Source organism: Mobula birostris, chromosome 2 (genome assembly GCF_030028105.1).
Source record: "Mobula birostris isolate sMobBir1 chromosome 2, sMobBir1.hap1, whole genome shotgun sequence".
NCBI classification, from domain to species: Eukaryota; Metazoa; Chordata; class Chondrichthyes; order Myliobatiformes; family Myliobatidae; genus Mobula; species Mobula birostris.
In genome coordinates, this window is record NC_092371.1 from 207,774,023 (window position 1) to 207,787,992 (window position 13,970).

The window sequence follows — 13,970 nt, forward strand, 5'->3', positions numbered from 1 at the left end:
CTAATGACAGATGAAATATCATTCCTTGTTTCCACAGGGGAGCAATTGGCTGGAGAGTAAGGAACATATCATTAATAAGGCTGTCCATTTTAAGCAGTATAAAAATAGAAGAATTAAGAGAGTAATGTTTATTACAAATATAATTATGTGAGACTATTTTTCACTGAATTTATATTCTGATGCTCGGGTCCCTTCTTGTGGGAGGCTATTAGTGCTTGAGTCAGACTTAGCCAAGGCTAGTTGACATTGTGTTTTTCTGTGCTCAGCCAATTTGAAGTGCATCCTTTTCACCTTTTCCTACAACTTCTGTTTCCATCAGTGCCTACACTTCACTTCCATATCAAGTCCAACTCTTGCCTCAGGTGATAAAAATAGGGCAGAGATTCACTGGAGATCATTTTTGCCACATAGACTAAAGCGATACAGGTTGCATAACATTAATTTAGTATGCTTTGCCACCACACTGCTGAGCTGAAAGATGAAATTTCTGCAGGACACTATTACCCATTGAAAACCATGAATGAATATGTACACTTGGTTACATCAGATGCCCGTGATATATATTTTTCTTCTAATTTTAATTAAATCTGGCTAATAAGATATAAAAAGAATGTAAAAGGAATTTCAAAGGGATGCCTTGTTTTGAATAATGAAATTTATTTCTATTCTATGCTGCTGTAAGAAGATTGTTTAAATATATGGCTTGGATTCTAATTCCTCGTTATTTTGTTCCCTGCCAGTTAACATCACATCACAATGCACATGCAATAATGTCTTGGATAGAAACCTAAAATTTCCTCTTCATGTTGCTCCACCTAAAATTTTGGGATTAGACTGAATCAAGCATTGATTATTACTGCTTTCCCTATTTACAGATTCAGTAAAACTACTTATGCACGATAAAATATGTAACTATTCATTTCATTAGCAGCTAACTATCAATAGTTTTAAAAGTGGGTACCTGAGTGTCAATGGATGCAATAAGATTTTGTTTAATTTGGCTGTTAATCTTAAAAAAACTTTTCTTAAAATACCTTACAGTACTATTCCATACTGAAGAAAATTTATTTAGAACTATATTGATTTGACCTTAAACTTTTCATTCAATTAAAAATAGAAATATGTAAATATATTTTATGTTCAAAGGGACTTCTTAGAGGAAAATAATCTGGAGGGTATGTGAATGTTAGTCTTAGTCTACTCAAATGCTGGTCCTTAATTTGGTCAGTACAGTACAACTGTCTTCCATCATCCCTGGAACATAAATCCAATAAATAGTCCATAAAGGAAATACATAGATTTTACTTTTATATTTATTGAAAATAGCATTACATTTTTCAAATGCAGAATTTACATCAGAAATTCAATATAGTCAGAGATATTTCTTGATAACTTAAATGTATCAAGGATAAAAATCTTATTCAGTCTGATAAAGGCAGAACTTATTACTCAGCGAACAGTGCCAATAAAAGGTATTCACCCCCTCCCCCCCCCAAGAAGTTTTCATGTATTATTGTTTAACAACATTGAATCATAGTGGATTTAATTTGGCTTTCTTGATACTGATCAACAGAAAGAGACTTTTTCATGTCAAAGTGAAAACAGATCTCTAGAAGGTGATCTAAATTAATTATAAATATAAAACACAAAATAATTGATTGCATAAGTATTCATCCCCTTCAATATGACATGCCAAATTATCACTGGTGCAGCCAATTGGTCTGGGAAATCACATAGGTAGCGATCTGTTTTTGGAAACCTATGTGCAGGCAAGGTGTTTCAATCAATTGTAGTAAAAATACACCTGTTTCTGGAAGGTCTAACAGCTGGTGCGTCAAGATCCTGGCAAAAACTACACCATGAATGCAAACAACTCTGTGAAAAGGCCTTTGAAAAGCACAAGTCCGGAGCAAGAACATTTCCAAGTCACTAAATATCCCTTGAAGTACGGTTAAGTCAGTCATCAAGAAATGGAAAGAATATGACACAGCTCTAAATCTGTCTAGAGCAGACAGTCCTCAGAAACTGAGTGGTCATGCAAGAGAAGGACCTATGACAACTGTAGAGGAGTTACAAGCTTCAATAGTTGAGATGGGAGAGACTGCATGTACAACTGCTGCCTGGGTGACTCACCAGTTGCAGCTTTATGGGAAGGTGGAAAAAAGAAAGCCACTGTTGCGAACAAAACTCACATGAAATCTCGGCTAGAGTTTAACAGAATGTATTTGGGAGACTCTGAAGTCAGCTGGAAGAAAGTTCCATGGTCTGATGAAACCAAAATTGAGCTTTTTGGCCATCAGACTAAATGCCATGTTTGGCATAAACCAAACACCACACATAGTAAAAAAAACACACCATTCCTGCCATGAAGCATGGTGGTGGCTGCATCATGCTGTGGGGATGCTTCACTGCAGCAGGCCCTGGAAGGCTTGTGAATGTAAGTTAATGCAGCAAAATACAGTGAAATCCTGGACAAGAACCTGAGGCAGTCTGCAAGAGAACTGCAACTTGGGAGAAGGTTTGTTTTCCAGCAAAACAATGACCCCAAGCATAAAGCCAAAGCTACACGAGAAAGTTAATGACCTGTAGCATCCAAGTCAGAATACAGACCTCGATCCAATTGGGAATTTGTGGCTGGGCTTGCAAAAGGCTGTTCACTCATGATCCCCATGCAATCTGACAGAGTTTGAGAAGTTTTGTAAAGAAGAATGGGGAAAAATTGCAGTGTCCAAATGTGCAATGCTGATAGAGACCTATCCACACAGACTCGAGCCAAATTAAATCCATTATGATTCAATGTTGTAAAACAATAAAACATGAAAACCTGTAGAAACTTGTTTGTGGATCTACTTTAAAAAGCAAATGACAAACCCAATCCTCAGTTATAAATGAATGAGTACTTGGTGTTATGGTGACTCAGTCACAGGACAAAGGCTTGAATCTCACCATGGAAACTTGGCACTTCAGGCAAAGAGGAAAGTTATGTTTTTATAGAATTGGCTTAAAACACAACTTGGTTTATTAATATCCTTTGAAGGAAATTCACCATCATTCCTCAGTCTGACCTTGCATTCCAGGAATTATTAAGTTAAAATAAACAAGCAAACAAGGTAAAGAGAACAAAGCAGCAAAGAAAGCAGAATATAAATAGATGGGAATTGGAAACAGTGATTAAAATCGTGCATAGAAGAAGTCTTAAACATCAGTTTCTTCTATTAAAGAGACCAATAATTGCAACATAATGTACAAACCAAAATAGAAGTTCATATAAAAATCTTTAAATGTGTTTGGAGTGACCTGATAATCCTCACTTCATCCATTTAGTTAACTTGCAGATCTCACAGATATCTGCAATAAATATATGCAACAAGCTAAATATAAAATGAATGACGTTGTATTTTCATGATTTAGTGAATAAAATAAGTAGTTCTTTCTACAAGTATGGGTTTACATCAGAGCTAATTTAAATGTTTGAAGGAAATGAGTGGAGTAGCTGAACAAACTTTTCATGAACAAGTAATCACCAGAAGTAATGAAGAATATATGTTTGACAGATATGCAGGACAGATAAAATGAAAAAAGTATTATTCATGTATTTTAAAATATTTTTAAATAATAAAACACATAACAATTTTAAAACAATTATAAAATCAATTAAATTGATGGAGGAGAACTCCTTTGACTAGGCCACACTGGCACAAACTGTTTAAATAGATTTGCAAATGAGTAGAAAGAAGTTGTCAAAACTTTTCACCAAACTCCACGAGGAATTCAGCAATGTTGTGCACTCATGGCATTACCCATGAGAAGCTGCGAGCAAATTTTGAACTTCAAATGCATACCAGATAACCTGGGGCAGCCTGAAGGCTCAAATAGTAGAGTTGTCACTTCAGAGTTCCAGGTGCTGAGCTCAGTCCTGCTGTCAGTGTGCAGTTTCCACAATGTCTAGTGACCTTTGGGTTTTCTCCAGCTGCTCCCATTTCCTTCCACATCCCAAATTCCCAAGGGTTGGTAGGTTGACTGACCACTGCATATTACCCCTACTTTGTCAATGAACGGTGAAGTCTGGAAGGAGTTGATGAGATTGTGCAGGGAATAAAATGGTTTGGGGATAGAATTCTATAAATCAGGGGTTCCCAACCTGGGGTTCACAGATCCCTTTAATGGTAGGGGTCGTTGGCATAAAAAGGGTTGGGAACCTCTGCCATAAATGGTGCTTGATGGTTGGTGCAAACTCAGTGGGCTAAGGTTCCATGCTGGTATCTCTCTGTGTAATTTTTACCTTGCTTAATGTAGTTATTGTCTGTTTTTTCTCAATAGTTCTGTACAGCAAACTTTAAGTTGACTTATTTTTGGAAATATGTGATGACTGCATGATATAATCTGCACTTATTCCTTGCTACTACTTGGAATGGATTCAGGGAAAACTGATGTTTCCTTTAATTATTTGCAGGCTAATTGGGACATTTGGGATGGTGTTACAAAAAGTGGTGGAGGAAGGGCAACTGGAGGTGTCAGACACGTTAATAGATGACAACAATACCTCCATCAGAGTAAGTTTCTAGACATTTTTCTCCTTTCTCGATACTTTTCTCTCATCCTGTCTCACCCAATGTTTCAGTAGTGCAAACAGAATGAAAACTAGTTTCCAATGAAGTGACTAGGAAACCTAGCTGAGATGATTTGTTGGAACTTTTGGCAGACAGAAGTCTGTCCATGGCCTGCTTTACTGCCATGGTCAAACCACACTCAGGTTCTGTGTGGGTAGCCTCCAACCAGATAGCACAAACATTGACTTATCTGACTTCCGGTAATTTATCACTCTTACTCCTTCACTCTTTTTCCATTCCCCTATCTGTTTCCCCTCTCACCATCTCTCTTCCCTTCACCTGCCCAACATCTCCCTCTGGTTCCCTTCCTCCTTCCCTTTCTTCCATTGTCCTCTCCTATCAGATACCATCTCATTAGCATTTTGCTTCTTCTAACAATATCTTCCCAGTTTCTTACTTCAATACCCCTCCCCCACTCACGCACCATTCTCCTCAGCCGGTTTCGTCTATCACCAGCCAACTTCTACTGCCTCCTGTCCTCCCTCCTCCTTATTTTGGTTCTCCCCTTACTTTCTGGTGCAGACAGAAGGTCTCAGCCTGGAACGCCGACTGCTCCTTCCCCTTCATAGATGCTGGCTGACTTATTCAGTCCCTCCAGCATTTTGTCTGTGTGTTGCTCTGGATTTCCAGCATCTGCGGAATCTCTTGTCTTTATAAATAAAATATTCACTGCCTTCTACCCCCCACAATAATCTTGTCCTCCTTCCAGCCACTCTCATCCCATCTTTATTGATTTTAGGTTTGCAGTGAATCAGGGACCATGGTCAAATAAAAGATCATGAAAAAATATATTAAAAGATTAATTTTAATTGTTTCTAAACACCACTCTCATTATCCAGGCCTCCATGTCTTCAAAGCCTTGATCTTCAATTCATAAATGCTCTCTTCTACTTTCTAGTTCACAGTCCCCAAGGCATATTCCAGCTCTTTTCTGCTGTAGCCTCTGTTTGAAATTTGCAATCTTGTTGTAGCATGACTAACAATATGCTGCTGCACTGTCAGCTATTCTCACTGCAATGCAAAGGGGCCAAATCATGCTCTATCTAGCATGCTTCCTGGACACATTGCTTTCAAAGTTCCCTGCCAGATTCCCCTCTTCAACCCCCCTCTTCAACCCCCCTCTTCAACTCCCTCTCTCCGCACTCCTCCCTCCTCCCCCCTCCCTCCCACCCCTCTCTCCCTCACACATAGTTAGCACAACTATCTTTGAAGGCACTCTCAGGCCCTCTCAGCCCTCCCCCCCACCTACCCCTTCCTCCCTGCCCCCTCCTCCCTCTCCCCTTACCCACTCCCCATCTCTTCTTCACTCTGCTCTCTCCCTCTCTATCCCCTCTACCCCCCTCTACCCACCTTTACCTCACCTTACCCCCTTACCCCCCACTACCCCACTCTAACCACTCTCCCCTTCCCTCCCTTTTGCCCCCTCCACTCTGACATCCACCAGTCACTCCTGCCCCCCTCCTCCCCCTCCCCCCACACATAGTTGCCACAACTGTCTTTGAAGGCCCTCCCCCTTTACCCTCTCCCCCCCTCTCCCCCCCCTCTCCCCCCCTCTCCCCCCCTCTCCCCCCCTCTCCCCCCCTCTCCCCCCCCTCTCCCCCCCTCTCCCCCCCTCTTCCCCCTCCCTCCCCCCCTCTTCCTCCTCCCCTCCCCCCTCCCCCCTCTCCCCCCCTCTCCCCCCTCCCCTTCCCCCTTTATCCCCTTACCCCATCTATCCCATCACCCTCTCCCCCCTTCTTCCTCCATCCCTCTCCACCCCACTTACCCCAAACCCACGTGTTCTAATCATGTTAATCCCCTTCCAGTATGGGACTTTGTCAAACATCTTCTGAAATTCAAATATGCCCAATCTAGTTCCAGTTCAAGTTTAATTGCCATTCAACTATATACATGTATACACAGCCAAACAAACCAGCATTCCTCCAGGGCTAAATGCAAAACACTTTACCAACAGTCACACACAGCACAGAACACATAGCACAAATGATTACAGCAGCAGATAAAAATACAGTCATAAAAAAATAGTATTAGCAGAAGGAGTGGCATGGCTTGTGGAATGATGGTGTATGGAATTTTGTCCCGGAGCCACAATTCTGCAAGATGAAGGATGCAGCAGTTCCTCATCTGGTCCTAATGCAGCTGCAGATGAACACAATCCAGCTTGTTTTCCACCGAGCGGACACTGGAGAGCAGCACCATCGGGAGGTGCTAGCCCCGAACCCAGCATGGATCCCTGCATGCCCACAGAGACCTCTGCTCTCTCCCACACCATTTCCAGCATCTCCTGTCCAACTCAGCATGGGTCCCTGCATGCCCACAGAGACCTCTGCTCTCTCCCACGCCATTTCCAGCATCTCCTGTCCAACCCAGCATGGGTCCCTGCATGCCCACAGAAACCTCTGCTCTCTCCCACACCACTTCCAGCATCTCCTGTCCTGAGCGAGTACATTGGGCGACAGTGTGGCATGAGGTCATTGTCTGCCATCCACAGGTTCCTCTGAGTCACATCTTTAAAGAACTTCAGAAAATTAGCCTAATATGATTTTCCTTTCATAAATCAATGTTAGCTCCACTCAGTGCTGTTATACTGTCTGCTATTACATCATTATAAATTTCAGTATTTTCCCTACCAGCGACATTGGGCTAAGAACTAAGTGTCTTCCTGACTTCACTCTCCTTAAATTCCTAAATAGAATTTTTCAAATGCAACTCTTCAATCTACAGGAATAATTCCAGAAGCTTTGCCACTTATTTATCATTTGGAGGATGATAAATCAAGTGTACACTATATCTAAAACCATGTCTTCTAAAATTCTGAGATGTAAGTCATTGGTTCTTAGAATTAGTCAGCTTTCAAACTCACCAGCTTTTCTAGGACTGCTTTATATACAATTAGTATTTCCTTTGGTTTCTCTCTTTCATAAGACCATTAGTTCTCTCATCCATCTGACAAACTTTATGTGTATTACTCCAAAATGACATAGAGAGTTATGGTCAAATTCCTCTACCATTTCCTTATTTTCTAAATATAACTTTTGCTGATCTTCCATTAGCCACAGATATTTTACTTTTTCTCTTAGTTATTTGTGCCCAAATTAATGTTTTTACAACCTATATATTATTTCTTTAATAGTAATTATTAATTTGTCAATGAAGTTGTCACATTTTTTTCAGGCTTGCATTTCTTTGTCCTTTTTCACCTTAAGAGTGTCTGTTTTAGTCTAGTCACAAAGATCTGTGGCCAGATCTTTGAAGCTGGTTAAATAGAATTTGAGCTTTGACAGGAGAATAGCCAGGAGAATAACGCCGATGTTGTTTTGTTTGTTGTGACTATGGTTTATGAGAATTTAAAATAGACTGTATTTGTAATAACAACCCCGTGTTTTAAAGTGCCCATATATATCTTGGACTGGAGTCGGTGGTGAAGAAGGCAAATGCAATGCTGGCATTCATTTCTAGAGGTATAGAGTATATGAGCAGGGATGTGATGTTGAGGCTCTATAAGGCACTCGTGAGACCACACTTGGAGTATTGTGTGCAGTTTTGGGCTCCTTATTTAGAAAGGATATACTGACATTGGAGAGGGTTCAGAGAAGATTCACGAGAATGATTCCAGGAATGAAAGGGCTATCAAATGAGGAACTGGGCTAAGAAGTGGCAGTGGACCCAGATAAATGTGAGGTGGTTCATTTTGGTAGGGCAAATATGGCAGAATATAGTATTAATGGTACAACTCTTGGCAGTATGGAGAATCAGAGGGATCTTGGGGTCCGAGTCCATAGGACACTCAAAACTGCTGCGCAGGTTGACTCTGTGGTTAAGAAGGCGTATGGTGCATTGGCCTTCATCAGTCGTGGGATTGAGTTTAAGAGCTGAGAGGTAATGTTAAGAGCTGAGAGGTAATGTTGCAGCTATATAGGACCTGGTCAGACCCCACTTGGAGTACTGTGCTCTGTTCTGGTCGCCTCACTACAGGAAGGACGTGGAAACGATAGAAAGGGTGCAGAGGAGATTTACAAGGATGTTGCCTGGATTGGGTAGCATACCTCATGAGAATAGGTTGAGTGAACTCAGCCTTTTCTCCTTGGAGCGACGGAGGATGAGAGGTGACCTAATAGAGGTGTACAAGATGATGAGAGGCATTGATCACGTGGATAGTCAGAGGCTTTTCCCCAGAGCTGAAATGGCTAACACGAGAAGGCACAGTTTTAAGATGTTTGGAAGTAGGTACAGAGGAAATGTCAGGGGTAAGTTTTTTACGTAGAGAGTGGTGAGTGCGTGGAATGGGCTGCCAGCGACTTCGGTGGAGGTGGATATGATAGGGTCTTTTAAGAGACTCCTGGATAGGTACATGGAGCTTAGAAAAATAGAGGGCTATGGATAACCCTAGGTAATTTCTAAGGTAGGGACATGTTCGGCACAACTTTGTGGGCCGAAGGGCCTGTATTGTGCTTTAGATTTTCTATGTTTCTATGCATCTAGGCCTTTCAATATTCGATAGGTTTCAGTGAGATCCACCTTCATTCCTCTGAACTCCAGCAAGTACATACCCAGAGTCATCAAATGCTCTTCATATGGTAACCCTTTCATTCCCAGAATCATTTTCATGAACCTCTTTTAAACCTTCTCCAATGTTAACACTCCCCTTCTTAGCTAAGGGGTCCAAAAGTGCTCACAATACTCCAAATGAGGCCTCACCAGTGCCTTATAAAGCCTCAGCATCACCTCCTTCTTATATTCTAGTCTTCTCGAAATGAATGCTAACATTACATTTGCCTTCCTCACCACTGACTCAACCTGCAAGTTAACCTTTAGGGAACCCTGCATGAGGACACCTAAGTCCTTTTGCACCTGGGATTTTTAAAATTTTCTCCCTGTGTAGAAAATAGTCTATGCTTTTCTTCCTTCTTACAAAATGCATGACCATACACTTCCCAATACTGTATTTCATCTGCCATCTCTTTGTCCACTCTTCTAATCTCTCTAAGTCCTTCTGCAGCCTCCTTGATTCCTCAACACTACCTGCCCCTTCACCTATCTTCATATCATTATTAAGGAACCCAGGACATGTCCCCTTCTCATTGCTTCCATCAAGAAGGAGATGAAGTTTTAAGAACAGCTTCTTCGCCTGCACCATCAGATTTCTGAATGGACAGTGAACCCACGTATAATACCTGACATTTTTTTCTTTTTTGCTCTCCTTGTGGACTACTGGTTAATGTATTTATACCTGTAATTTATAGTTTTTATTATTCTATATTGCATTTTACTGCTGTGGCAAAATACAGCAGACTGGGAGATCACTTTGTCAAGCACCCTTCTTCCATCTGGCATAGCAGTCAGTGGCCAGCCATTTTGACTCAACTTCCTATTCCTACATTGTACTCAGCTGCCAAATTGAAGTGAAATGCAAATTAGAGGAACAACACATCATATTCTGTTTGCTAGCCTCCAATCCGTTGACACCAATATCAATTTCTGTAACTTACAATAAGCACTCCCCTTTGTTTATAAGACCGTAAGATGTTGGAGCAGAATTTGCCCATTTGTTCCAATGAGTCTGCTCCACCATTTCATCATGGATGATCCATTTTCCCTCTCAGCCCCAATCTCCTGCCTTCTCCCCGTGTCCTTTCATGTCCTGACTGATTAAGAATCTATCAATCTCTGCCTTAAGTATACCCAATTACTTGGCCTCCACAGCTGCCTGTGGCAACAATGTCCACAGTCTCACCACTCTCTGGCAAAAGAAAATTCTTCCTCATCTCCTTTCTAAAAGAATGCCCTCTATTCTGAGGCTGTGTCCTCCGGTCCTAGACTCGCCCACCATAGGAAACATCCTTTCCACATCCACTCTATTGAGGCTTTTCACATTTGATAGGTTTCAATGAGATCACCCTTCATTCTTCTGAATTCCCATAAGTAGAGGCCTAGAGTCATCATATGCTCTTCATATCACAAGCCTTTCAATCCCAGAATCATTTTTGTGAACCTCCTTCGAACCCTCTCCAACTTAAGCACATCCTTTCTTCGATAAAGGATCCAAAACTGCTCACAATACTCCAAGTGAGGGCTCCACGTTGCTTTATAAAGCCTCAACATTATATTCTGATTTTTATATTCTCAACCTCCCAAAATGAATACTAACATCACATTTGCCTTCCTCACCACAGTCTCAACCTACAAATTAACAATTAGGAATTTTGCATAAGGATCTCCAAGTCACTTTGCACCTCTAATTTTTGTATGCTCACTCCATTTAGAAAATACTCTACACTTTTATTTCTTCCATCAAGGAGCATGACCATACACTTTTTGACACTGTATTCAATCTGCCACTTCTTTCTAAACTGTCTAAATCCTTCTGTAGCCTTTCTGCTTCCTCAAAACTGCTTGTCCCTCCACCTATCTTTGTATCATCCAGAAACTTTGCCACAAAGCCATCAATTCTGTCATCCAAGTCATTGACATGCAGCGACATGCAAAAGTTTGGGCACCTCTGGTCAAAATTTCTGTTACTATGCATAGCTAAGCAAGTAAAAGATGAACTGATTTCCAAAAGGCATAAAGTTAAAGATGACACATTTCTTTAATATTTTAAGCAAGAAACCTTCTCTATTTCCATCTTTTACAGTTTCCATAGAAACCATAGAAAAACTACAACACAGAAACAGGCCTTTTGGCCCTTCTTGGCTGTGCCGAACCATTTTCTGCCTAGTCCCACTGACCTGCACACGGACCATATCCCTCCATACACCTCCCATCCATGTATCTGTCCAACTTATTCTTAAATGTTAAAAAAGAACTCGCATTTACCACCTCGTCTGGCAGCTCATTCCATACTCCCACCACTCTCTGTGTGAAGAAGCCCCCCCCCAAATATTCCCTTTAAACTTTTCCCCCTTCACCCTTAAACCATGTCCTCTGGTTTTCTTCTCCCCTTGCCTCAGTGGAAAAAGCCTGCTTGCATTCACTCTATCTATACCCATCATAATTTTATATACCTCTATCAAATCTCCCCTCATTCTTCTACGCTCCAGGGAATAAAGTCTTAACCTATTCAACCTTTCTCTGTAACTGAGTTTCTCAAGTCCCGGCAACATCCTTGTAAACCTTCTCTGCACTCTTTCAACCTTAATAATATCCTTCCTGTAATTTGGTGACCAAAACTGAACACAATACTCGAGATTCGGCCTCACCAATGCCTTTTACAACCTTGTCATAACATTCCAGCTCTTATTCTCAATACTTTGATTAATAAAGGCCAATGAACCAAAAGCTCTGTTTACGACCACTTTTTGGGAATTTTGTATCTGTATTCCCAGATCCCTCTGTTCTACTGCACTCCTCAGTGCCTTACCATTTACCCTGCATGTTCTACCTTGGTTTGTCCTTCCAAAGTACAATACCTCACACTTGTCTGTATTAAACTCCATCTGCCATTTTTCAGCCCATTTTTCCAGCTGGTCCAAATCTCTCTGCAAGCTTTGAAAACCTTCCTCACTGTCCACTACACCACCAATCTTTGTATCATCAGCAAATTTGCTGATCCAATTTACCACATTATCATGCAGATCATTGATATAGATGACAAATAACAATGGACCCAGCACTGATCCCTGTGGCACATCACTAGTCACAGGCCTCCACTCTGAGAAGCAATCCTCCACTACCACTCTTTGGCTTCTTCCATCGAGCCAATGTCTAATCCAATTTACCACCTCTCCATGTATACCTAGCGACTGAATTTTTCTAACTAACCTCCCATGCGGGACCTTGTCAAAGGCCTTACTGAAGTCCATGTAGACAACATCCACTGACTTTCCTTCATCCACTTTCCTGGTAACCTCCTCGAAAAACTCCAATAGATTGGTTAAACATGACCTACCACACACAAAGCCGTGTTGATTCCCTAATAAGTCCCAAATGCTTGTAGATTCTGTCTGTTAGTACTCCCTCCAATAACTTACCCAATACTGACGTCAAACTTATCGTCCTATAATTTCCTGGATTATGTTTTGATCCTTTTTTAAACAACGGAACAACATGAGACATTCTCCAATCCTCCGGCACCTCACCCGTAGACACCGACATTTTAAATATATCTGCGAGGGCCCCTGCAATTTCAACACTAGTCTCCTTCAAGGTCCAAGGGAATACCCTGTCAGGTCCTGGGGGATTTATCCACTTTAATTTGCCTCAAGATAGCAAGCACCTCCTCCTTTTCAATCTGCATTGTTTCCATGATCTCACTACTTGTTTCCCTTAATTCCATAGACTTCATGCCAGTTTCCTTCGTAAATACAGATGCAAAAAACCCACTTAAGATCTCCCCCATTTCTTTTGGTTCCGCACATTTCAAAATAACAAAAAAGGAAAAGGGTCCGAAGCAAAAGTTTGGACACCCTGCATGGTCAGTACTTATTAATAACCCCTTTGGCAAGTATCACAGCTTGTAAACGCTTTGTGTAGCCAGCTAAGAGTCTTTCAACTTTTGTTTGGAGGATTTTCACCCATTCTTCCTTGCAAAAGTTCTGTGAGATTCTTGGGCCATCTTGCATGCACTGCACTTTTGAGGTCTATCCACAGATTCTCAATGATGTTTAGGTCAGGGAAAAACCTTCAGCTTGCGCCTCCTAAGGTAGTCCATTGTGGATTTTGAGGTGTATTTCGGATCATTATCCTGTTGTAGAAGCCATCGTCATCTCATCTTCGGCTTTTTTACAGACGGTGTGATGTTTGCTTCCAGAATTTGCTGGTAATTTGATTGAATTCATTCTTCCCTCTACTAGTAAATGTTCCCCGTGCCACTGGCTGCAACACAAGCCCAAAGCATGGCCGATCCACCCCGTGTTTAACAGTTGGAGAGATGTTCTTTTCATAAAATTCTGCACCCTCTTTTCTCCAAACATACCTTTGCTCATTGCAACCAAAAAGTTTATTCAAAAGGTTCGAAGGAACATCTAAGCAAGCTTGATGCATTTTGGAAACAAGTCCTGTGGACTGATGAAGTTAAAATCAAACTTCATCGAGAATCTGTGGGTAGACCTCAAAAGAGCAGTGCGTGCAAGATGGCCCAAGAATCTCACAGGTCTTTTGCAAGGAAGAATGGGCGAAAATCCCCCAAACAAGAATTGAAAGACTGTTAGCTGGCTACAGAAAGCGTCTACAAGCTGCGATACTGGTCAAAGGGGGTGTTACTAAGTACTGCCATGCAGGGTGCCCAAACTTTTGCTTCAGGCCCTTTTCCTATTTTGTTATTTTGAAACTGTAAAAGATAGAAATAAAAAAGTTTTCTTGCTTAAAATATTAAAGAAATGTGTCATCTTTAACTTTATGCCTTTATGCCTTTTGACCAGG

General features: G+C 41.3%; 1 protein-coding gene across 1 annotated transcript in view; it reads left to right on the forward strand.

Annotated features, from left to right (window-relative positions):
* The window catches only part of otofa (otoferlin a), a 374,531-nt gene that overhangs the window by 146,058 nt on the left and 214,503 nt on the right, over positions 1-13,970 (forward strand). The window contains exon 4 of the mRNA XM_072278846.1: positions 4,454-4,553. Coding sequence (XP_072134947.1) covers positions 4,454-4,553 — 100 coding nt within the window. The remainder of the gene's footprint in view (positions 1-4,453; positions 4,554-13,970) is intronic.